Source organism: Haliotis cracherodii, unplaced genomic scaffold (assembly GCF_022045235.1).
Source record: "Haliotis cracherodii isolate W230 unplaced genomic scaffold, xgHalCrac1.p SCAF_10, whole genome shotgun sequence".
Taxonomy (NCBI): Eukaryota; Metazoa; Mollusca; class Gastropoda; order Lepetellida; family Haliotidae; genus Haliotis; species Haliotis cracherodii.
Window position 1 is genome coordinate 3,390,755 of NW_027266265.1, and position 25,675 is coordinate 3,416,429.

At 40.4% G+C, this 25,675-nt stretch overlaps 1 protein-coding gene across 2 annotated transcripts; it reads left to right on the forward strand.

Moving 5' to 3' along the window:
* The first annotated feature begins 1 nt into the window (after nucleotide 1).
* LOC139453968 (serine/threonine-protein kinase PRP4 homolog) lies at nucleotides 2-24,500 on the forward strand. Of its 2 annotated transcripts, XR_011652429.1 has the most exons (14): nucleotides 2-83; nucleotides 1,602-2,195; nucleotides 2,553-3,047; nucleotides 4,284-4,368; nucleotides 6,022-6,271; nucleotides 7,474-7,553; nucleotides 9,643-9,727; nucleotides 10,295-10,442; nucleotides 11,403-11,540; nucleotides 12,359-12,512; nucleotides 15,002-15,116; nucleotides 16,741-16,979; nucleotides 17,867-22,844; nucleotides 24,001-24,500. XR_011652429.1 is itself a non-coding variant. In XM_071235427.1 (13 exons), the coding sequence occupies exons 1-13, from the start codon at nucleotides 52-54 to the stop codon at nucleotides 18,068-18,070; spliced, it is 2,619 nt and encodes an 872-aa protein (XP_071091528.1). In that variant the 5' UTR covers nucleotides 2-51; the 3' UTR covers nucleotides 18,071-24,500. The 2 variants fall into 2 exon arrangements, 1 of the variants encoding a protein (XP_071091528.1); XM_071235427.1 differs by having other exon boundaries at nucleotides 17,867-24,500.
* Nucleotides 24,501-25,675: the final 1,175 nt, after the last annotated feature.

The following is a 25,675-nucleotide window of genomic DNA, read 5'->3' on the forward strand; positions in this document are numbered from 1 at the left end:
AGTCAGAGGGACAGTAGTATATAGTCGACATCGCGCTGACGATCCTCTAAAATGGCCGATGTTGATGACCCGATTGAAATAAGGTAACGCATTACACTATGACAAGTTATCATATAGACACAATACTTCAAAAGAGTGTACATTAAACAGTTGGGGTGGTAATGCGTACTGTTGCCATGCAGAACTGAGAGACGTGTTTGATATCTATCGGCAAACACAGTTGAGGAGCAAGGTCACCTAATTTCGTTATATCAAAGAAGAATATTTTTTCATAGTAAAAGTTAGCATCTTTTAATGAGGACAGTCGCGATGGTATAAAATATAGTTATCACGCTGAACTATGTGAACTGTTTGATATCAACCGTTAAACAAGTATGTGAGGGGCAAGGTCACCACATTTCGTTTCATCAAAGTAGGTTATTTCATGATTTCTTTCAGGATAGCCTAATAGATTTAGATTCCAGCCTAACTATCCAGTTTTAGCAGATTACTGATATGTTTTGAACCATTTGTTAGCTCCAGGAACATTTATGCTTTTTAGACATGAGTCCTGCTATTTTCTTGTAGATTGAAATTGTTGCTTTAGTTGTCAATACCATGAATTTGCCTGACGCAAAATGGCACGTGTTTTATTAATTATATGTTTACTTTGGGGGAGGGGGATAGTGGTTAAACATGATAAAAGACCAAAATTGTTTGGGATGAAAGCGTTAAAACATGATAGCTAAATTTGTCCGTGTCCTTTGAATACACATTGTCTTTTGGGGGGAAAAGTACGTTAGAATATGACATACCAACCAAATATTTTATTGGTTTTCATGCAAGATTGTAACAAACAAAACAGTGTCCTGGAAATCTGCTCCAGTGGTATTTGAATCAAGGGAACTCATTAAATCTATTACCTTTAACTTAGCATATTTGGTGCCACTTTCACAAGGAAAATGTAATGTTTTCCAAGCCAGGTTCCATTCTTGCCAATTCTGTGCCATCTTGACGCAGTACTGTTTCTGCTATGAGGTTTATCCCACAGAGCAAACCCTAGCTTTGGCTGACGGGGTCGTTTCATATAGGGAACTACAACTATGTAAAAAAAACATCCCCACCTACACACAAACACAAAAATTACGTGACACACAGCATAAGAACAAGACTGACTCTGTATTGGGTTAATATTACAACATTTAATTATAGAATATCATGATATTATAGAATGTCATAAGGCTCAGACCGCCTCCGTGGTCTAGTGGTAGCGTGTCCGCCTGGAGAGCAGTAGGTCCCGGGTTCGATGATACTTTGATCCCCAGCCACGTCATACCAAAAGACGTTAAAAGATGGTACTTGTTGTTACCCTGTCTGGCGCTTGGCATAAAGGGGCTAAAACAAGGATTGGCCGGCTCGGAGTCAGTATACTGTGTCTGAGTGGGGTATTGATGTTAAACTGCAGCATGGTATCTCAGTGAGCTAGCACTATTAATCGGCATCAGTCCGGACTAGTACGTTGATATATAAGTGCAATAATGTTGGACGCGATGTTAAACCCAATTTCACCTCATGAGGCTCAGGACTATTTTGTTCTCAAATTTCAATGTTTCTCCTTCCAGTGATGATTCAGCCAGTAGTGATGAAGGCATTGTGAAAGAAAAGAAAAAGAAGCATAAACACAAGAAACATAAGAAGAAACATTCCACCAGCGACAAACATAAACACAAACACAAGCGGAAGCGTCACAAACACGACAAAGGAGACGGAGATGAGAAGGACAAGAAGAAGCCGGGGAAGCTTGAGGAGAGTGATCTGGAAAGGCTGGAAGCAGCACGGGCAGCATTAAGAGCTGAACTAAATGGGGACAGCGGTAATGCTATTGGTCTGGTTGCTCAGGGATATGGAACCGACTCTGAGGAGGAAGGAGAAATAAAAGACTTGAGTTACACAGAGGAGCCAGGGTCGACAGGAAAACGGGCAGCAAAAGAAAGATCTTCTGGCAAAGCAGATGCAAAGGATGATATATTGGATTTGATTCGTGAAGCTAGAGAATCACAAAGGCATCATCAACGTGGGGAGCGAGGTCATGGTCGTGATCAGAAGAATGGGGTCAAGGAACGAGGGTCAAGGTCACCAAGTCTAACTGAGTTTGCTGATACGTTACTCGACTCAGTCGAAGTGGGCTCCAATAAGAGAAGGAGTTCCCCTCACAGGTGAATATTGAAGTCTTTGTTGATTGTGTTTCCAGAGTGAAAACTGGACTCAAGATATGATTTTAGCATGTTTATATATTTCATTGTGCAAGATTGTGTTTGTTAATGAAGACTGTTGCGACTAATGAGATCGGGTGGTCAGGCTCGCTGGCTTGGATGATGCATGACGTATCTCAATTACCTGGATTGATGCTCATTATATCAATCACTGGATTGTCTGGTCCAGACACAATTATTTACAGACGCCGTCATAAAGCTGGAATATTGCTGACTACGGCCTTAAACAACAAACAAACAAACAAACAAATGTTAATACAAGGAATTGATAGGAATACATGAAGAATAATATTATTGCAGACGAAGAGATGGTTCTCGAGATCGGGAACGGAGATCTAAACGTTCTACCTCACCCTCACGCCAGCATTCCTCCCGCGATGAGAGACGGGACCGAGAGGGTGACAGACGAAGGGATGAAGAAAAGAGGGCTGAAGACAGAAGAAGAGACGAAGAAAGGCGACGTGAGGAAGATCAGCGGAGGGAAGAAGAGCGGCGGAGGGAGGTGGAGCGAAGACGGGATAGGGAGAAGAGGGAGGAAGAACGACATCGAAGGCTGGAAGATGAGCGGCGTGACAGAAGGCAGGAACTTGACAGACGGAGAGAGGATGACAGAAGGATGAGACATAGAAACGGGTCCAGGAGCCCCTTCAGACGGCGAGATGACCGCCGGGATCGCAGCAGGTCCCGGGACAGGAGACGCCGCCGCGGAGATTATTATTCGAAACCAACTGACAAGTTTAAGGACAGTCTCTCAGAAGGCATGACAGTGCAGCATGAATCATCTGATGGTGAAGAGTAAGTTTGCTTGGTGTTTGTGTTCGTGTTAATAATTATGAATGACCCAGTCGGGAATCCGGGTTAGAATAGGTCCTTAACAACTTATGATGGTCAAAAGAGGTGACCAAATGGATTGGGTGGTCAGACTCAGTGTTTCTTATCATTACGCAGGTGATACACATCTGAGGCTTCCAAGTTGTCACAATTTACTGTGCAGAGTTGTTTCCCTTGAACCTATGATAGTTGGTTTGTTGTCCAAGGTTTTCCCTGATTAAGTTTCTAGGATTGTCTGCATCATATCCCTGCTCTTGGGATTCACCAACTTCTAAGACCTACATCACTTCGGGCTTTCCTCCAGCATCAAACTGACATGCCATGAAACATAGAACTGATATACTTTTAAAGGGGTATTCAGCCAAACTCACTAGCTTTGCTATTGACATGGTAGACAAGAGCAGGGTTTTGAGTTTTAAACAAATCTGTATGTAGATAGCAGGGCTTGCTCCTTATAAAAGTCACTGGCTCTTCTCCAAACTAACTGGCTAACAACTAGATGTGGAGGCCGCAAAGTGGATGAACTTGAGGTCACGTAGACAACTAGAAGGGCTCTGAAAATATAAGTACTCCTCACCCCTTAAACATTTTTTCCTGCACTCTGAGATTAAATCTCGGCTTCCATTGCCTCATTTCATGGCTGTAAATGAGCAAATAAAGAAGTTGTTGAACACAACGTTACAAAATAGCGGGCGGTTGTCATTCTACCGAGATGATCCAAGTTAAAAATAAAACATACATGGAGAAGGGGTGAAATTTTGACTAGCCAGACGGGCAATCTACTTTAAGTTTCAGCAAGCCCTTGTATTTTTAACTGGCCATGGCCCAATGGGCCAGCAGTTAACTTCAATCAACCCTTGTAACAGACCCCAGTGTGAGATGTACTGGAAGTCGCCTTCATCCCTACTAAGGGGGCCTACTCTTGTTGTCTGGTGATCTATAGCATTTCTGTAGACTTTTATGTTGTGTTGTTTAACATGTTGAAAAGTCTGTCCTTAAATTCTTTTCAAACTAGTTCTAAATAAAAATCTAAGATGTTAATAGTTACTACTGTTCTCATGACAGGGTTTCAGAAAATATAAATGCAGTACTTTGTCTTGGCACAATATGGCTGACGCGACTTAACGTTTTGATTCACTCACTCACTTAATGCAAGATGTCCGAACCTGTTTTCCTATGCTGCTTTCCTATGTTGTGTAGACTGGACGTGGATATCCCCCAGGACGAGTCTGACGAGGATGCAGAGATAGCCATGAGGAGAAAGATGAGGAGAGCTCTCGTTATGGTAGGTGTCCACAGACACTTTGTCCCTGTTCTGGGAGGAGACGGTGTAAACTGTGATGATGGCTAATGGCCTTTGCTACAAACCAAGGTGGCCTTGTCTTGGCTATCACATCATGGGCATAGGCATTGTTTAAAACATTAAGCATGACAGTCAAGTGATCCTTGTCATAACCTGAATGTTAACAAGATTTAGTAGGGCCATGGGTGGCCCAGTTACGTAAGGCACTGCAAATCCCTGCAGAGTTGCGTCCATTGGGCATGCCACAAACCTATGATTGGGTTCTAATCCTGGGTCGCCCCAAATATGTTTCTAGGTTTGTCAGCACCATACCTGTGCTTGCGGGTTTCACCGAAGTGGTAAATGTTGTGAGACCTGCATCACATCAGACTTAGTCACATTAAGCTAACGCACTATGATATAACTGGAATACTGTTGAAAATAGCGTTAAACTCACTCACTCACTCACTCACTCACTCACTCACTTGCCGAACATGGCTGGAATTACTGGGCTCGATTGTAGCGCCACCAGTGGTTATTATGAGTTATGTCCCTTCTGAGCCTCTCCTGTGGACCAATCCGATTCCATCACTTGTATTTGTATCAAACAAAATGGCGGCGCCCAGGCAAGACGATCTGATCGATAATCAAGATCTATATTAAAACGGGTCTTACATCACGAAGAGCATCAAATCACGAGAGCCCCTTGATTAAAAATATGAAAAGGTTTGGAAAATATCTGTTGACAATAAGTTAGCGGTGCACATGTTTTGCAAATCCTGCAATCGACCGAAATCTGCCTGACAGTTTACGAACCGGATTTCGATTTCGTTGCGAGATTTTGATTTGACTATGTATAGACTTGTTAGTCCAGCCAAAATTTAACTCCATAATGCCAGCCTAGTTCGGCAAGGGTGGAAATTGGACTTTTATAGTCAGTTAACTCCCTTGCCTCGGGAAGATGCTGTTCCAGGCCCCCATTGCACAAAGTGATTTCAGCGCCTATGTTAAAGTATGTGAGTTACAATCACCTTAGTGCCAAGATAACTATGTGCAACGGGGCCCAGACCTGATTCAGTTTTGTCTGCTGTAAAATAGGTGTACAATGGATGCATGTTACATGCACTCATTTACAAATATCTCAACAAGTCTCATCAAATCAGTGGTGTTGCCATTCTGCCAGTGCTTGTTTGAGCCATCTTGATTAACCATCTGTCAGCTTGAGATCATGCTATGAGGAACCACAGTTCGTTGTGCAGAGTTGTATCCCTTGGCCGTTTCAGGATCCGATGGTTGTGGATTCAATGCCAGATTCACACTGATTATCATAATAAAGTTCATTGGTTTGTCAGCACTGCATGTATGCTTGTGTGTTTCACTAGAATTGCTCAGTATTACTTGTTTTTTTACATCAAAGACCAGTATCACTTTGCATCATGGGGTAGTCTAGTGGTTAAAGTGTTCGCTTGTCACACCAAAGACACGGGTTCGATGCCCCACATGGGTACAATGTGTAGAAGCCCTTGGCGTGATCGCTGCTGTGATATTGCTGGAATATTGCTGAAAGCTGCATAAAACCATACTCACTGACTTTGCATCATTCGCTCACCAGGAAAAAGCATGGGCATATAATCTTTTATGTTTCTACAACTGTAGCGTTTGGGAGCAGAGTCGGACATCCCTGGGCTAGATGTTGCAACCAACGAGTCTACTCCACCACCAGAAGACAAGGCTGAGGGGCAACGTGGGCACGGAAGCGACTCCTCCTCCTCGTCTGGCTTGGACAGCGATGACGATGATGAGATGGCCGACCAGGTACTGAGAGACTTGGAGGAAGAGTCGCAGGACTTCGAGAAGTCGATGGATGAGAAGAGGAGTGCGCTGCGAGACAGCATTAGTAGTGAAAGTGAGTATGTCACGGAACTGCTCCAGAGACGGTATCATTATAAAAGGAAAATGTAATAATAGGAAATGTGGTAAAGGTTCCCAGTTTTATTATGATCAGCTGAGTGTAACTAAAGAAGACAATATCAAGGAAGAAGGCCACTGACAACTATCACTGAATAATACCCCGTGAGCAACTATACATGCTGATTAGCTGAGCTTCTGTATAACAACTATTACAAAAGTTAGCTAGATCAACACTCTGACAAGACAATCGACAAGACGCATAGACAGCCAATTCAGCTGGCAGTGACCAGTAAACACCTGAGAGGTAATCAACTCAACACTCTAATCAATGAATACCATCGGCTTGGTTTTAGATAGGGAGAAATGAGCACTGAGGACCTATTCCTAAAATATGTCTCTTGGACAATTAAGATAAGACGACCATGCCTACATAAAAACTTAGTCTTAATGACTATAGTCACTTGGACTGAACAAGGAAATTCTAGACTCCCCCAAAATACAGGTACTTGACCTACAGAGTAACTTGACTCAGAATTATAAGAAGGTACCTGACCTAAACTAGACAGTTGCACACTGTATAAACATTTAGCGTAACCGAATCCTCACACCGCTGCATGGAGCCACTGAAATGTTCATTGACACAGAAACTAACATTTTTAGTTCACTAGTCCTTATAATGATAACATATAGCAAAACCCTTCAAAGGGCAAATTTCTACTCGTCCTTATGATATCTTAACTATTGGGCAGTTTTGCAAGGACTACAGGACTAGTGCCGATTTCTAACGCTGGGTGTGGTTATACGAAATCCATTGCAATCATTGGGGAGCAAGAAAAAGGGCGGAGCAAATGTCAGTCTAGTGAATTAATAGTGAAAAAACGTGAGTCAGAAGCATTTATGGGGTCGGTCGGTTAATTGGAACCACTAGATTATTTTTGTAAGGCTTAAGTTGGTTGAAAGTTGGTACAAAATCCCCCAGAACAAGTACACATGCAATATTACATGATTCGACATTATTCGTGGCAGAAACAATTATTGTTGCCAGTAATGTATATTTTTAAGAAGCCAAGTGGCGAACAGTAGATAAATTTAGGTTGCCAATCATAGATTGAAGTCACATTGACGACCAAAATGGTCGTTACATAGAGGGCTGCTCAGCTCTCTTGGAACAAATTAAATTCATTCTTATATTTCTAGATGGTGAAAAGAAGAAGAAATCCAATGGCACAGCGGACATGTTTGCTGAAGACAATGACATGTTCAGTGAAACCTACTCTGTAAGTGTTAAAGCAGTTTCTAGTTGTCAGGCAGCTTGACTGGAAGGAAATGTATTTATTCTAGACAAAACTAGCAAACCTTTAAGGGGTGCAGAGAAGACTATAACTACCTTATAGAAGTTGGCCGCCTCTGTGCCTGTGTCATACAAAGATGTTAAAAGATGGTACTTGTTGTTACCCTGCCTGGTGTTCAGCAGTAAGGGGATAAAACAAGGACTGGTTGGTTCGGAGTCAGTATACCTCTCTGTGATGACCTGTGGACACATCCATAGATGGTCGCGTCAGGTGAACTTTCTAATTGGCCAATCATCCTCAAGGCTTCTAATTTCTTGGCATGAATGAGTGAAGTATTCAGATCAACGTATCTTATTTTTGTGCCCCCGGTGTGTCATGCAGGGGTTTAGAGTAATCAGCTTGTCAGTCCATCTGAAATAATCTTTTGGTCTGGACTGTATCTCTAAAACTAATAGGTATACCTTCATGAAACATTGCACACACAAAAACATTTTCGTTTCTATAGCAACAATTTGATTTTAACTCTGTTTATAGTGATGTATTTGTCCGGACCGTATCTCGAAAACTAATAGGTATTCTGTCTTGAAAGTGTGCACACACAAAGACCAAGTTGTCCGTTGGTGCATTATTCTAAAAAGGAATTTTTAAAGTTTTTATTTTGTTTATAAATGTTTGATTTTGACTCTGTTCATAGTGGTGTGTTTGTCCGGACCATATCTCAGAACCTAATAGGTATTCTTTCATGAAACTTTGCACACACAAACCCTGGTCTGTCAACTGGTACCTTTTGATATTTAAGGATTTTTAGAAATCATATTTTTTCCATTTCCATGGCAAGAAATTTGACATTGACTCTGTTCATAGTGGTGTGTTCGTCCAGGCTGTGTCTCTTAGACTAGATGCCATGGCATCTACATCAAATTGGAATAACATCGAAGGCATATTTGTGTTCTGTCTGGGCTTTCCTTTGTTAGAACTGAAATTTCCAAACGAAGGTGGTATGAAAATGAAGCTGAATTTGTTTAGAAAGTTGGTGTGTGATTGTTTCAACAACCTACGCATAATTAATGTAGATTGGGCTGTCTAATTTGGCTCAGGGTTCACGTAACCTCCTATGGAGGTGTCCTTAGATCTTCATGTAGAAAGGCATTGTACCAGAGTGGGGTATAGTGACATTCATTCTGAAAAAATACCACTTTAGTGTTTCATTTATCTCAGTTATCAATACACATTGAGAAATCCTGGGATAGAATAGGTCTTCAGCAACGCATGCTTGCCCTAACAGGTGACTATGCTTGTTGTGAGAGGCAACTAACGGGATCGGGTGGTCAGGCTAACTGACTTGGTTGAGGCATGTCATCGATCCCGATTGCATGGATCAATGCTCAAGATATCAATCACTGGATTATCTGGTCCAGACTTGATTATTTACAGACCGCCATCATATAGTTGGAATATTGCTGAGTGCGGCGTTAAACAACAAATAAACAAACAATCAATGCTATCGCTTCTGTCAATACTGTCAGTTCTACCGATGCTATTGATCATGTCAATACTATCGATACAATCAATACCAATGTTATCAATACTTTCAATACTATCAATACCATCAATACCAGTGCTATCAATACTATTGATAATACTGTCGGTACTGTCAATATTATCAATACTGTTGATACCAATATTATCAATACCAATGCTATCAATACTATCGATAATACTGTCGGTACTGTCAATACTATCAATGTTGTCAATACTGTTGATACCTATACTATCAATACCAATACTATCAATACTGTCAATACTATCAATACTGTCAATATTATCAATACTGTTGACACCAATACTATCCATACTATCGATAATACTGTAGGTACTATCAATACTGGCAATATTATCAATACTGTTGATACCAATACTATCGATACCAATGCTATCAATACTATCGATAATACTGTTGGTACTGTCAATGCTATCAATGCCATCAATAAGAATATTGCTAAAAGCATCATAAAACCATCCCCGATATCATCTTCACTTACATGTATATGATGTGTCTATTGTGTAATTTCAGAGTCCCGGGTTTGTGCGTCCTGTAGGCGGTGTCCATGACAACCCCAACTTGATGGACAACTGGGATGATGCAGAGGGCTACTATCGTGAGTTGACGCTCCTTATAATATATAATGCTGGACTGGATTGTTGCTGAGCTATACAGAACAATAATTTATTTTTCCCTGATGTCATTTGATGCCAGTAACTGTGAATTCCCAGGTCATGCTAGAATCCTATGTCTGTAGGTTCTAATCCTGGTGCACCCTGATAATGTTTCTAGGTTTGTCAGCAACATACCCATGCTCGTGGGTTTCACCAGTGTGTTAAATGTATGAGACCTGCATCACTACAGGCTTTCCTCCCACATGAAGCTGACACGCCGTGATACAACTGGAAAACTGTTAAAATCAGCGTTGAAACCAATTCACTCCTTTAACAATGTGAGAGTATTTGTGTTGATTCAAGCATGGGGACTGTGGGGTAGCCTAGTGGTTAAAACATTGGCTCGTCACGCTAAAGAGCCGGGTTTGATTCCCCACATGGGTACAATGTGTGTAGCCCATTTGTAGTGTCCCCTGCCGTTATATTGCTGGAATATTCTTGAAAGTGATGTAAAACCATACTCACTCACTCACTCACTGATTCCAGCATGTTCGTCTGTGTGCTTGTAGGTGTTCGGATCAGCGAGACCCTGGACAAGCGGTACAATGTGTACGGCTACACTGGCCAGGGGGTGTTCAGTAACGTGGTGAGGGGCCGGGACGCTGCCCGCGGGACCCAGGATGTCGCCATCAAGATCATCCGAAACAATGAGATGATGTGAGTACACCCCAAGTCAGGATACACTCCACTTTAACCATGGGTATTGGCCTGATTTCGTATTTCAACAATGAGCCAATTTGTAACATTCTGATAGGCCACTGCCATTTTCATAACCCTCCGTACGTAGCTGTTGTCAGCAGTTGCTGTTGACTCCAGACTGGTTTATTCTTCATGTCTCAACCGGGGCGGTCGGGTAGCCTAGTGGTTACAGCGTTGGCTCGTCACGCCGAGGACCCAGGCTCGATTCCCGACATGAGTACAATGTGTGAACCCATTTCTGGTCCCCCGCTGTGATATTGCTGGAATATTGCTACAAGCGGCATAAAACCCCACTCACTCACTCACTCATGTCTCAACCAGTGTTCGAAATAATGGCCTGCCTGCTTGCCTGTGGCTGGTAGCATTCCTGTCGGGTTGCATGAAATTATAAGACTACTTACGTATATACATACAGTTTTATTATTACTCCTTGTATATACTCAAGTAATTGTTTGCATTTTTTTAACTGAATCAAGATGCAATTTGTCTTGTGTTTTTCGCGATTTTTCAATCTTTATAATGTCTGAATGCAGGCAGGTAACTTTGAAGATTGGCAGGCAACACTGAAGGTCACCTGCCTGACTGTCTTGTTGGGTTTTAAAACTGTTTCAAACACTGGTCTCAACATGTATGAGTAACTGCTTCCCTCTGGTGATGTAACAATTCGGGGACATCTAGTGTACAACTACTTTAATGTATTTACTGTCCAGAATTTTGAAATTGCCGGGTCCAAGTTTTATTTTTCCGGTCGTAACCTTGTAATTGCCAGTAACTGGAATCCTTGTACATCGGACAGTTAAATTGATTAAATATTTGATTGTTGGTGAGAGATGGTCCACTGGCCATTACGCCCAATGTTTTGCATAAGGTTTCAAATTAGAAACAGGACATAGAAACTCATGTTGCTTCATGTTTCAGGCACAAGACCGGCTTGAAAGAGCTTGAGTTTCTGAGGAAACTGAACGATGCCGACCCCGATGACAAATTCCACTGTCTCCGACTGTATAGACACTTCTTCCACAAGAACCATCTTTGTCTTGTGTTTGAATCTCTCAGGTCAGCTGGACATAAAATATAGATAGAAACTTAACTGTTTTAGCCCCTAGTCCTTAGAATAACATATAGGAAAACCCTTACAAAGGGCAAATTTCAAGCAGTCCTCAGGACACCTTAGCAATTTGGCAGTTTGGCAAGGACTACAGGACTAGTCCCAACCAGGGAAAGTTAATTAACACTCAGGACTTTGTTCAAAGCTTGCATGTATACAGAGCTCCAGATAAGCTTTTGGTGTTGTGGGTATTTTACCCATGCATTTTAAAATCATTGGGTATCAGTAATTCTATCTGAGTATTCAAATTTCTGTTACCCACTACTTTTTACACATGTGGGTATCGAAGTTAAATATTTAAAAACACTATTCATCTAGTCCCTGCAAACTGGTGTCGTGTGGGTTCGAGAGTTTTATAGGACTAAAAAATACCACGATACTTCCACAAGAAAGTGTGATGGCAAATGATCGTGACGTAACTGTCATCATGGAGTTTGGCAAGGTTGACGGCATGCCCGTTTATAATTTCAAAATAAGTTGCTGATTTGCTAATCGAATACGCAAGGTTACTTCACAATATTTTGAAGATACGCACAAGTTTTATTTTTGTAGCATATCTGTAATGTTCGTTGCTTATTTGATACGCTTGGATTTTATTTTACTGCGTATTTCTGCATTTCTGATGCGTATGTTACGCAGATACGCAGCTTATCTGGATCTCTGTGTATAGTATGGAAATGGGGGGACATGGGTGATCCAGTCATCTAATTCGCTGTACAGTGTTTCATCCCAGTAGAGGCTGATGGCTGTGAGGTTTGTGTTTCAGCATGAACCTGCGCGAGGTCCTCAAGAAGTATGGCAAGGACATCGGCCTGCACATCAAGGCGGTGCGCTCCTACAGCCAACAACTCTTCCTGGCTCTCAAGTTGCTCAAGAGATGCAGCATTCTGCATGCTGATATTAAGCCTGACAACATCTTGGTAGGTATATTTCTCTCTCTGATAACATATTCCTTCCAGCACTACATGCGGGAAGATCTGGGTAAAAATCGGTCTTTAGCAACCCATACTGTAAGAGGTGACTAACTGGCCGGATGGTCAGGCTCGCTGACTTGGTTGATGCATGTCATTGTGTCCCAATTGCATAGATCGATGCTCATGATGTCAATCGGTGAATCACATGGATGAAGTGATGTTTGGTAGTGGATATGTTTACTACTTTTGCACAAGATCAGTGTATGATTTATGATGTCAACTTCTTGTGGGATTGCCAGAGCACGATAAGTGTCCTATACCTCACATATGAGGTGATAAACGGAGACTAGGTCCTGTGGATTGAACTTCACTTGGTGAAGTGCAGCTCAACTCTCAGTCACATCATTAGGGATGCCAGTTGTGTTTGATATGTCCAAGGGAGCTTGCAAAGTAATATGAGTGCACTCAGATCCATTGACTAGTAATAAGTATGGAGCATTTACTTGGTGTATGGAATGGAACATTATTAATGCTTGTATTTTAAACTTATCCTATCTCACACTATGCATTTCTCCTTCTTCTTTCGATCTTGGTGTGGAAATGCCATAGAACAAAGTTTCTAGCATTAAAAAAACACTACGACCGAGCACAGCCCAACATTACCATGGTCACTACCTAAAAAAAGGGTCATGCATTGTAATAGCGACCATACACAAGCTGACCACATGACTTGACTTCATATGTCCTTCTCTTTCTTATCGCCACAGTTTGGAAATGTGTTTGAACCTAAAGAAAACATCATTTATTTATTTTAAACTTCCTGTTACAACTACATGTCAATATTGGACAAGGAAAAAAGCCAGTTTGCATAGATTGTTTCTACCCTCCTGGGCCTCTGCCATCAATACCCCCACTTATCTGACAAACCCCTCCATGGTCTAATGGATAAATTTTGCGCAGAGAGCGGAAGCTCATGTGTTCGATCCCAGACCGTGTCATACTAAAAGACGTTAGTAGATGCTACCTTGCCTGGCGTACACCTCTCTATACTATACTGACCTGGGCAACATGTTCGTTCCCTCGGACAGATGAAACTCAAACAGCCCTTGCCTCTTCGCATATGGCAACAGCTGTTAGGTCTGATAACCTTGGCACAAGCACTCACAGAAGAGGCCAACTCCAACTCGACAACTGTCCAAGACGACAACTGTCAGATTCTGATCCGCCTACCATTGTCATTACACCAGCATCTCCAGTGGCTGCTACGAAAGTCAAATGTTTGTGAGAGTCTCTTTGTAGCCGTTCAACCCTCAACTGTGGGCTGGGGAGCCCATCTCATAGCGGCAGGGTGTTGGTCCCTAGGACACAGGAAGTTCCACATCAACAACTTGGAATTCAAGGCAGTCATCCTCGCAGTATCCCATTTGCTACGCAACTCATGATCCAATCAGACAACCGTAGTAGGGTACATCAACAAGATGGGCTCCACCAAGCCGGCGTCTATCCTGGCGACGGCTCTGGTGTTCTTCCAGCTGGTCAGATCTCCGTGCATACAAGTTCGGGCGATACACATCCCAGAGATTCACAACATCAGAGCAGACTCCCTGTCCCACCAGACCAAGCATCACCGACGGAATGGCGCTTCCACCCCATGCTTTTTCAGTGGATTTGCTGCCTTTATTCCAGCCAAAACGTCGACCTTTTCACAACCCGCTTCAACACGAAGCTACTCAAGCTCAACTCTTCTATCCCAGACCCAAAGTCTTGGGACCACAACACTCTAGACATCTCGTCGTAGAATCTGAATGCCTACGCCTTTCCCCCAACCAGTCTTCAACCTCGGGTTCTTCAAAAGGCAGCAACAAGAAATAAGAAAGAGAATGATATATCAGGTCAAGTAATGTGGTCACCTTCTGTATGGTCACTATGCAAGGGATTACAATATGTGACTCTTTGTTTAGGTAGCGACCATGGTGATGTTGGGATGTGTTCAGGTGTAGTATTTTTTTGAAGCTGTAAACTTTGTTCTCGAGAGTTTCCGCACCAAGATCGAAGGAAAGAGAAATGCATAGTGTGAGATGGGACAAGTATATAAATATACTAATATGTTCAGCGTTAGAAATTGGCACTTGTCCTGTAGTCCTTGCCAAACTGCCCAATGGTAAAGGTACCATAAGGACTAGTAGAAATTTGCCCTTTTTAAGGGTTTTGCTATATGTTATCATTATAAGGAATAGTAGACGAAAACTGTTAGTTTCTGACACTGATGTTCAGCATGCTAGCAGTTACCAAGCCTAGTTAGGCAACTGACATGGAATTTTGTCCCACCACCACCACCACAACAACCACCACAACCACCACCACAACCACCACAGCATGCACAGCAGACTGGTTGTAAACTAAACAGGAATAACTCTGCTGGGTATACTGGTCTGTAGATGTTTCCTTGTTTTCTTTCAAGTTATTTCATGTATTTGTTTCGACTATTCTTTCAGGTAAATGAATCCAAACTGGTGCTGAAATTGTGTGACTTCGGCTCAGCTTCTCACGTGTCCGAGAATGACATCACGCCATACCTCGTCAGTCGGTTCTACAGAGCTCCAGAGATCAGTAAGTGATAGACATATGTCAGGTTTTGTCTTCGCAGTAATCCTGTATGTCCATGCATAAGTCTTTGGCAGTCCTGGAAACTAAAGTGAATCTTTGGGTTCTTAGGGTTTGCTGCAATCAACTTTAAATCGAGGGACCCCTAAGTCTTAGATTGTCTCATTAGTGTTATTACCTTGACAGATGCATCATATAATTCATGTGATTTTGAACACTGTTCAGAATAATCCTATGCTAACAATAATGATGATAATGATGTTAATGCCTGTTGGCGTCCCTTGAAATACCACCTTGCAGCGTTAGAAATTGGCACTAGTCCTGTAGTCCTTACCAAACTGCCCAATAGTAAAGGTATCCCAAGGACTAGTAGAAATTGGCCCATTTTAAGGGATTTGCTATATGTTATCATTATAAGGACTAGTGGACAAAAACTGTTAGTTTCTAACCCTGCCTTGTGGAACATATTATTGCAAGTGTTTGTTTACAGAATACCAAATATTGTCACGGAATTCCTAGTTAAGGGTGCTCCAGTCGTCTAAGGCACTGCAATTCAGTGTGCAGAGTTGTGTCCCTTGGGCATGCCTGAAATTCAAAGTGGTAAATGTCTCAGATCTGCATCACTTGAGGCTTCTTCCCACATCAAGATGATGTGCCTTGATACAACTAAAATGATGTTCAAAACATCCTTAAACCCAACCCAGTCCAAACAACAAAGTAGACACAATTTATGGATAACAACTTCTTTAATACTGTAAAGGCAACGTTTCGGTCTAGATCCTTATACCGTTGTCAAGATCCTTATACCGTTGTCAAGATCCTTATACCACTTGACTTTTTGTTATCCATAAATTGTGGCTACTTTGTCATCCGTCAACTTCTGTGTAATTCCTATCAAACAATTCAGTCCAAACAAGTTTGATTGAGTTGTTCCAACCTGTCTGATGCATCATATTTTGTGATGCGTATATTCATCTGTTGGTCTACAGTTGCCTGAATTACAAAATACTAACCCATGAACATCACATGTTTTTTCCCTCACAAGATCTTGGATGCAAGGTTTCTTTCCTCACCCATATGCTGTGTTTTGTCACTGCCCCTAGTGTACAGTAGATACACCCTGTGCACTCAAAAGAACCCACCAGATGGCGGAAATACGAATACATTCATACACCCGAAGCACAAGTCTCAAAACTCGTGGTGTCATCCTCGGCAAGTGACTTAGCTCAAAGGTTCCTTTGGTCGCCCAGCAGGGAATAAGTACCCGATATGTGATGTGGATGTAATAACCCTCCACCAACTGCAGGCAGCTTGGGATGTATACTCCCCAGGGAGTTGAGAATGATAACTGGAAGACAAACAGGTCCACTGGTCGGGGGAACAAATAAAACCACATTAAAGCAGATACTTGTACCTGGATACCTGTGTTATATAAATGTATGATGTTGATGTTGATGATGATGATGATGATGATGATGATGTAGCTGCATCCATACCCGGTGGCATGTGTGGCCCAGTGGTCTAAGGCACTGCAGAGTATATATAGCCAAGTATATGTAGCCAAGAACGTTCAATGTCTCCATATTTGTCAGAAAGAGTAAGACGTGGGTTTACTATTATTCATTTACAGTCATCGGCATGGGTTACGACCATGCCATCGACATGTGGTCAGTAGGCTGCACCATCTACGAGCTGTACACAGGAAAGATCTTATTCCCAGGCAACTCCAACAATGAGATGCTCAAGTTTGTCATGGACGTGAAAGGTAAAATGCCCAATAAGATGATTCGCAAGGGCATGTTTAAGGAACAGCACTTCGACGGCAACTACAACTTCCTGTACCACGAGGTGGATAAAGTCACACAGAGGGTAAGTTACCTGCTCCAAGATAAAGATTGGATAGACATTCTCAGTTGAACATATCTCAAGCAACATGCCCCTGGCAGCAAATTTTGCTTTACAGAGTTGCGACCCTTAAGCATGCAGAATCCTACGAAGGTGGGTTCGAATACCAGATTTTCTCTGGTTATGATTCTGGTTTTGCTTGGAAAGCATCTGGGATCTGTATCACTTCAGACTTTCATTCCTCATTTAGCATGTTTAGCCGACATGCTGTGACCTAATTGAAAGCAACATTACAACTCAAACTACAGTCCTGCTATGTTCCGAGATTTTGCGGTCATGGAATATTTTGCAGAAATGTCCACTCTGTGCAGAAATGTACCTATTTTGCAGAAAATCACTTTTTGTGCAGACCTTGTGCAGAATTTTGCATTTGCCGCAGAATTCAGAATACACTGCAGAATTTTAACATGTGAGTCAGAAGCTGGTTTTAATCATGTAAAAATTACATAGGTTTACTTATACAATGTCAGTTTTTGAATTGTGCATTGCTTTTATTAAATCATTCCAATAATTGTTTGAGGTGTTTGTGTTAAATGAAAAAAAAAAACTCTTTACAAACAGACTATTATTCATTTTATTTTTTGAGATATGTTTAAATGAAATTAATATCCTGATTTCATTTTGACTGGAAGATTACATTTGTTATATTGCTTACCGAAAGTGTCTGTATGTTTACACTAGTGATCTCCAGATTCAGTTCAATAAGCCTTTCTAGCCATGGATACGTTCTTCATAAAAGTGTCTGCCGCCAGTCAAACAGGTGCAAAACTATGAATAAACGGAATACAACAGGGACTGAAACTGCTCCCTCAGAATGAACTGCAGCCAATGAGTGTGTTTTGTGCTTGCAGGAGAAGGTCACCGTGCTGAGCAATATCAACCCTAACAAGGACCTATTGGCGGAGATGGTTGGATACCAGAGGCTACCGGACGACCAGCTGCGCAAAGTTGCTCAACTCAAAGACTTGTTGGAACGGACAATAATGCTTGATCCCTCCAAGAGGTTATCAATAAACCAAGCGCTCACCCATCACTTCATTCAGGAAAAGCTGTAGATTTCCTGTGACAACGCAAACCAAAAACATAGACTGATTTTTTACAGGAACTTTATCATTGAACCAGCTTTTGTTTTTGTATGTACATATATTGTAGGATTGTATTGGCTTTGATTTTGTTGCTAAAAGTTGGTTAATTTTATATCACTTTGAGTTAAGTAATGTTTAACTATTTGGATTTAAATGACGTTGTCAAGAAATATCCTGAGTTCTGTAACTTGCAAGAACGTCTGATGTTGACATGCTACATGATGGTACAAAGTTTTGACAAGTGAATCAGATCAACCCCAGTGGGCCTCTCAATCTGGTAGATTACGGTTTTCTTTTTATGGGGTAAATGATTTTGAAAAGGCAACAATTAATGTATGTTTTTGCCTAGATGTTGGAACATGCAGTATTGGTATATATACATTTTGTTTGTCCATATGAACATAGAGCTCTGTTTGAATATGGTGTTCTTATTTAATCCACCTTTGTTTCAGATGTTTGCAGTGGATGGTTAGGGTTGTGTTATGCCACCATCCCTGTCTGATAAGTGAACAGCCAGATAAGTGGATTTCCTTTATCCAGTCAATCTGTCCGGTAGAATTAGGATCTGAAGCTTCTCTACGTTTACATGTTATTGTCATACGCACTGGTTTGTAACAGGGCTGTATTTTCCTCCCTTGTGTTTTTATAGTTTTGACATATTTTTAAAGAACACCATTTTGACATACAATCATAGAGCAGCTCTTGGCAGGGTATGTTGAAACACGTCCAAGTTAGAATATAGAATAATTCTGAAAGGGAAACTTTTGTTGAACAGGTTGAAAGCTGTAATTAAAATTCAGTCCAGCTGTTTGTAATGTCGAGCAAATATTTCTGATTCTCAAAGTTATCTTAATCATACAACACATAAGACTGAGAAAGCTATTTTGGGATTTTGGGACATCTGCGTATCAATTACCAATTTGAAACTACATGGAATTACAGCGAATAAGTTAGAATGGGTTTTGATTATTTATTTAATGATCAAGCAGATATTGGAATATGTAACTACATTAAAAGTAGTTTGTGCTTGGTGACCTCATTTCCGTACTTATTGGATGTTGACCTCAAGTTTATCAGATTAACTTCTTTGATAGGCATTTAGAAGTTGCAGTACTAAGTAAAGATAAGAATTTATGGATGAACAACTTCTTTATTACAATTAAGAGCGACGTTTCGGTGTAGGTTCTAACACCGTTATCAAGCAAGTGATTGCAGTAAGCAAGTATATATACACGTAGGAGGCAATGTTTATACAGTAGGGTAGATATTGGATGTTTTTATACTCACCGACAAAAGAAACACGAATACCATACATGTTGGTTAATATATGAAGAATTACTCATATTCAAGAGATATTAGATTTGTTCAACGTACAAATGAATATACTGTTATGTTGTGTGAACCGATGCTCATGAACGCATCATGTGACGTCATAGATCCATAACTCGAGATGCACTATATCTCTCTCGTGCAGGTTTAGCGTGTAAATTTTGGAAATCACATGTGGCACATCGTGATAGGAATAAAGACACTCTGTGGTAACACTTGACCGATTGTTAGTTTGGTCATCAAGTGGTACACACTGGAAACGTCTATTCATAACGTACAAACTTCTCTATATGTTTCTATGGTTCGTGTTTCTTTTGGTGGTGAGTATAGAAAGGTAGAACATACTTGTAGGTGGAAACATGACTTATCGCATATCATGCATTATTGGATTTCAATGGTTCGTAGGTTATCCTTTCAGAGATGACTTCTGGTAGGATTTCAGTTTTTGAGTTTTACAGTATTTTATTTGTTTTTGACTGCAGAAGCAGTAAGAGCAGCCATACATAGGAGACGGTTTGTGTGAACTGTTGTTCAACCGGTTCCTTTTTAAAGCATGAATGTCTGACACAGAGGTTCACACTGATATATCATGTATTTTTTGTTATATTTGCAAGGAAAATGGGTCCATATTTTGCTGATTATGAAGTTAAATTTTTTTTTTTATATAAAATGAACCCCCAATATAAAAAATTGATCAGCCCTAAAATGAAACGGCCCGGACTAATTCATACTTGCTTTCTTGATTTTACTTGCCTTAACCGATATTCCATGATCAGAATTCCAATCTCACTTTCAGAAAAAACAAATCTGTCATTTGGATCATTACGTGAGATGAGCAACCAGTTTTTCAAAGCCTTGAAAATACGATTTTTTTAAATAAAAATAAACTATTAAGAAGCTGAGGATTGAAAAGAGCATGCACTATATTAACTTTTGTACTTTTTGAAACATTTGTAGGATTATCGGTGAAAGGAAGGGGGAAATAGTTTGGCTTTTGTACATATTTTCCATTGACATCGTGATACATCATCAATAGAAACACAAATGTATCCTTAAAAGATTGTGTATTCCCTTCTGTGACACACATGTAACTATGGATACCATAGTGATGTTCTGCATGTAATCATGGTTACCATGGCGACTGTATGAATGTTTGTTTCTTTATACAGGACCTACCATCTCTGGATGATTTGTCAATTAAAGACTTAAGCTGCTTTCATAAAGTGGTAATAATTTTGTTTTTATGTTTTTTCTTGCCTTGTGACACTTCCTCTGATATTCATGTTGACCTTAGGAGGAAATGGTACCTTCATTTAACACTAAGATGCTCTGCATCCAAACAGTTCGATAAGTGGTGCAAGGCAAGTCATTCTTGTTGCTGTCTGTGTCAAAATGACAAATCTCACATTTGCAGAGACATCGTTAAATATGTGTTCTGACTTTGTAAATGTGAATGAATATAAGTTTTTGAAAGGTTTGAATTTGTAATGTATAATAAATACAGTGGAATCATGGGATTTACCTTCATTCCTATTTTGTAGTCCATATATCATTCGGCCTTATGTTCTTGTCAGTTGGTTTACAAGGCCTGTCAATAAGAAAAACCTGACATTGGAAGGAAAATAAAATGACTTCTGACAAACAAATTTTAGGCCAACTGTTTTACAAGTAGGTGAAATGAAAAAAAAACAGATTTCATCACCTCATTTTGTAAGAAATGGTGAATATGTATAAAAATCTTTATTCTAACAAAAAAAACACTATTGTCTTTTGGTATCGTTTTGTAACTGTAGTTTAAATGGTGTGACCTGTTAGTCTGGGTCTTTTTTACTAATAGCAATGCTTATCTGGAAGTTTGAATTAAAAAAAACATATTCGACCACATATGTACATTGAAGTTTTGGCCAAAATAATTGTAAACCAACTAGTAAATGATGAAAGGCCTAACAGACTTACCCGGAAGTTCTTCGAACTAAATTCTAATTGTTTTGATTTCCTTTCGTTACCACTGCATTGGCGGAGATTGACCCCTGACAGGATGAGTGTCAAGGTCATCAGTCAACCAATCACAGAACTCGATACAGTTGGGGAGCTGAGGAAGTCTTCAGTTTTGAGTAATGATAAGTAGTGCCCGATATTGACTACCGTGAGTGACGTTTGAGATGCCTGTTGTCACAATAGGTGATAAATGTACCACTGTGTGTATTGCATAGAATGAAGCGTTCACTGCCCTAGTTATTGGGTTAAACTGTACTTATCAAGTGTCAATAATTCTTGTAATCATTTCCTTATAAATATTATATTTAAAACATATTTAATTAATTTGTCAAGTATTCAAAAATAGTTTTCAAAGTGACTTTTTTATATTCACACATCTAATAATCAGCTGGTGACCAAAAACCGAAAACTGTATTTTGTGTTCAAAAGAATGTTGATTTTTACTATCAAATCTGACTTGCCAAATGTTAAACATTTGAGGAAATTGTAAAATATTGTGAACGCTCTTGTAACTTTGTGCATCTTTACACATTTATTTGTCTGCACCACAGGGCGGTACTCACATGTATTTATTGGACAAGTAACAAAACACTAGATGAGTCCTTGGTTTCTGAAAGATATCCCGACTCAATTCTGACACCTACTGAAGTTTGCTACATTATTCAAGATAGATGTAGCATTTACTAGTTTTTCTTGGCTTCTCCATGGATAGATGTAACATTTACTAGTTATTCTTGACTAGTCCATGGATAGGTGCAGCATTTACTAGTTATTCTTGACTAGTCCATGGATAGGTGCAGCATTTACTAGTTGCTCTTGACTACTCCATGGATAGATGCAACATTTACTAGTTATTCTTGACTAGTCCATGGATAGATGCAGCATTTACTAGTTATTCTTGACTAGTCCATGGATAGATGCAGCATTTACTAGTTATTCTTGACTAGTCCATGGATAGATGCAGCATTTACTAGTTATTCTTGACTAGTCCATGGATAGATGCAGCATTTACTAGTTATTCTTGACTAGTCCATGGATAGATGCAGCATTTACTAGTAATTCTTGACTAGTCTATGGTAAAGCTTGCTACCATATTTCTGATATAGCCATTACCTGTTAATGTTGACTATGGGAGGATCAGCTACAGGGATTTGAACCAAATAGTGTCTTGCTAAGTGACCAATCTGGCCCAATGTGAAGACACAGTACAGTCAATGAGGAACGTTTGTAAAAGGCAGACTTTGGATCGACTACTTATGACAAAGGTTTTGACAAGCTCTAAAGTCCTTATTGCAGATTATACTACAGCCCGGGGACCTGCTTTTCACTCATTGTATTCCACCGAAAATGTACTAAACAAATTATTTTCATTTCTAGGTACAGTCTTGGAGGAGGCAGCGGTGGAGCTCTTAATAAGGTTAACACAAAAAGAAATGAGATAAAGTACTGGTAACGATAGGGAGCATGAAATGCATGAATATGCAGTGCCCAGCATCAATAGGGTTCCAAGATTGTTTCCTTTCTGTATACATTGGAGATATTCAACTTTTATGTGTTTCTATTTTTGTAAATGTAGCTCAAATTTGCTATTGGTTCAATTTATATGTTTTGTTTGTCGTCCGAGGGACAGGAATTGTTTAAAAATGTTCATCCCTCAGTGTGTGGAGGACACTCCAGGTTGATATGAATAGTTGGTTGTGGTGCACCGAGGGTATAGGTTCTACAGCCTTCTCTTGTAGACAAGAGGAAACAGGAGTCCCCCAAAATACACCTTTACGATTATTAATATAGATTTTGGCTTAGGTAAGGTGAAATGGGGTTTAATGTCACATTCAGGTTTTTTGCTCTTTTGCAAGGGGTGCGTGTGTGCGTGTGCGCTTATACTAGTTCAGACTTATGCCAGTTTTATAGTGCTAGCCCACAGAGAACCTGCCTCAGTTTAACATGTATATCCAAATCAGACACTCTGTACAAACGAGCCAAACAGTCCTTGTATTATTCCCTTAATGCTGTGCACCAGGCAGAGTAACAACAAGTATGAACTTTTAACATCTTTTGGTTTGACACGGCCGGGGATCAAACAACCAATCTTTCTGTTCCGGGCAGATGCTCTATCCACTAGACCATGGCTAAGATTGACATATTATATTTTATGCTCTTAAGAGTGAGACTATTCACATCCTTGTCCAGATTGTCCCTACCCATAATATTCCTAAAACAATAAAAAGGGAATATGTTTGTGAAAATTAAAATAATATCCAAGCTTTACACTGGATAAATCTTCAAGAATTCTAGAATTGATAAGATATGTTTCTTTAATCAGGGCATACCCAGTTATATGAAATGTTAGGAAGGTTTTTGTTTTTATTCTTATTTGAAACCCACAATGTTCGCAGCCCTGGTGCATCACGATGGGTTCTATGTTCACTATGGTAATACGATCACATCCGAAAATATTGTTTACCTCAAAACAGTGAAAATATCTTAGTTGTATGTTGTCAATGGATGGTCAATCCACTTTCAATCAGTTCTTTAACCAACTTAATGAGGTCATCTCTGTTTTAATTTCACAGGTAGGCCACTTTTCTTTCTTCATTACATACAATGATTCTTCAATCAAGTTCCATCACTGTTGGCCATGTTGGGCATCATGTGATCCTATAATCAGCCAATGAGCATATGGGTGTCTGTCATGTGACCAGGAAGTGTCAGGTGTCATGTGATTTCAACATCAACAAGTAAGGATGAGATGCTTCTTCATTGTGTCAGCTTCCACCAGCCTGGTGGGAGGAGTCAGCTGTCATGTGACCAGCCAGCCAACCAATGAGTCCAAAGAAGACAATGAAACTGTTCAAGTTGTATATCATTTGAGGTTCTGGTTACTATATTACTTTAGCTGCCGTTTGTAACATTTTGTACATTGAATTGTTAATGACCTGCCAATAATTAGGTCATATCAACACCATATCAGTTTGTTTGTAGCCAGGCTACCTTTCTGTAAGTTTCAAAATGAATGTTGATATTAATTTCAATGACTTGTATTTTTGCTGTGTAGAAAAATGTATGAAATAAATTTGCTGGTATGGTAGCTTTTGTTTTTGTCTTGTTCTTCTGGTCTGTCCAGGTAGTCAGTTGGTCAAGCTGAAGACTAGGGTTCATTACCAAAGTGTGAATCGCATTCTTGGTGTCCCTTGCTTAATCGCATTCTTGGTGTCCCTCGCTGATGTTGTTTAGGCAGGTCAAACTCTCTCACCTATTTTGTAGCTCAAGGAAACCTCTGCATTAATTCTTAGGAAAATCCCAGGTTATAGTTGGTCCCCAGCAGGCAGTGCTTGTGGAGTGAGGGGACCTGATGGATTGGGTGGTCAAGGTCGGGGAGGTAGTGGATTGCGTGTCAACATTTTGTTTGTTTTGTTTGCCACACTCAGAAGTATTCCAGCTATATTACAGCGGTCTGTAAATATTCGAGTCAGGAGCAGACAATTCAGAGATTGACATCTTGAGCATTGAGGACGTGTGTCAAACAGATCGGCAATCCTGACCACCTTGTCCTGTTAGTCACCTCTTACAACAAACATAGTCGCCTTTTATGGCAAGCATGGGTTGCTGAACACCTTATTCCTATCTTCACAGGAAGCGTGTCAACATACATGTACTCCAGTGGCTAGCATCTTTGCTCATGATATCAATCAACTGGCTTTGTCTGTTCCAGACTGCCTAACCGTCGGAATATCGCTTGATGCTGCATAAAATGACAAAACCAAACCTTGACAAGATGTTGTGAAGGAATTATGTGACTTTGATCTAGGTCACAGAGAGCCCTACACAGGTTGACTAAGTCCTATTATTGGTTAATCAAGTCAGCTCCTCCTTGGGGATTAAGGGTTAGAATTAGGTCCCCAGCAACATTTTCTGGTCATAGGAAGCGACTGAATGGATCAAGTGGTCAAGCTTTGAGACTTGATTGATTGCGCCTCATCACACCGACAACCTGTGAAGATCCGGGGAAGGATAGGTGTTCAGCAACCCATGCTTGCAGTAAAAGGTGACTGTACTTGTCGTAAGAGGCGATCGATGCTCATGATATGAATAATTGGACTGTCAGGTCCAGACTTGATTATATACAGACCACCATCATATAGCTGAAATATTGCTGAGTGTAGTGTTAAACAACAAACCAACCAACAAAATCATCACACTGACAATATTGATCACTGGATTGTCTGGTCCAGGTTGGATTAATGAATA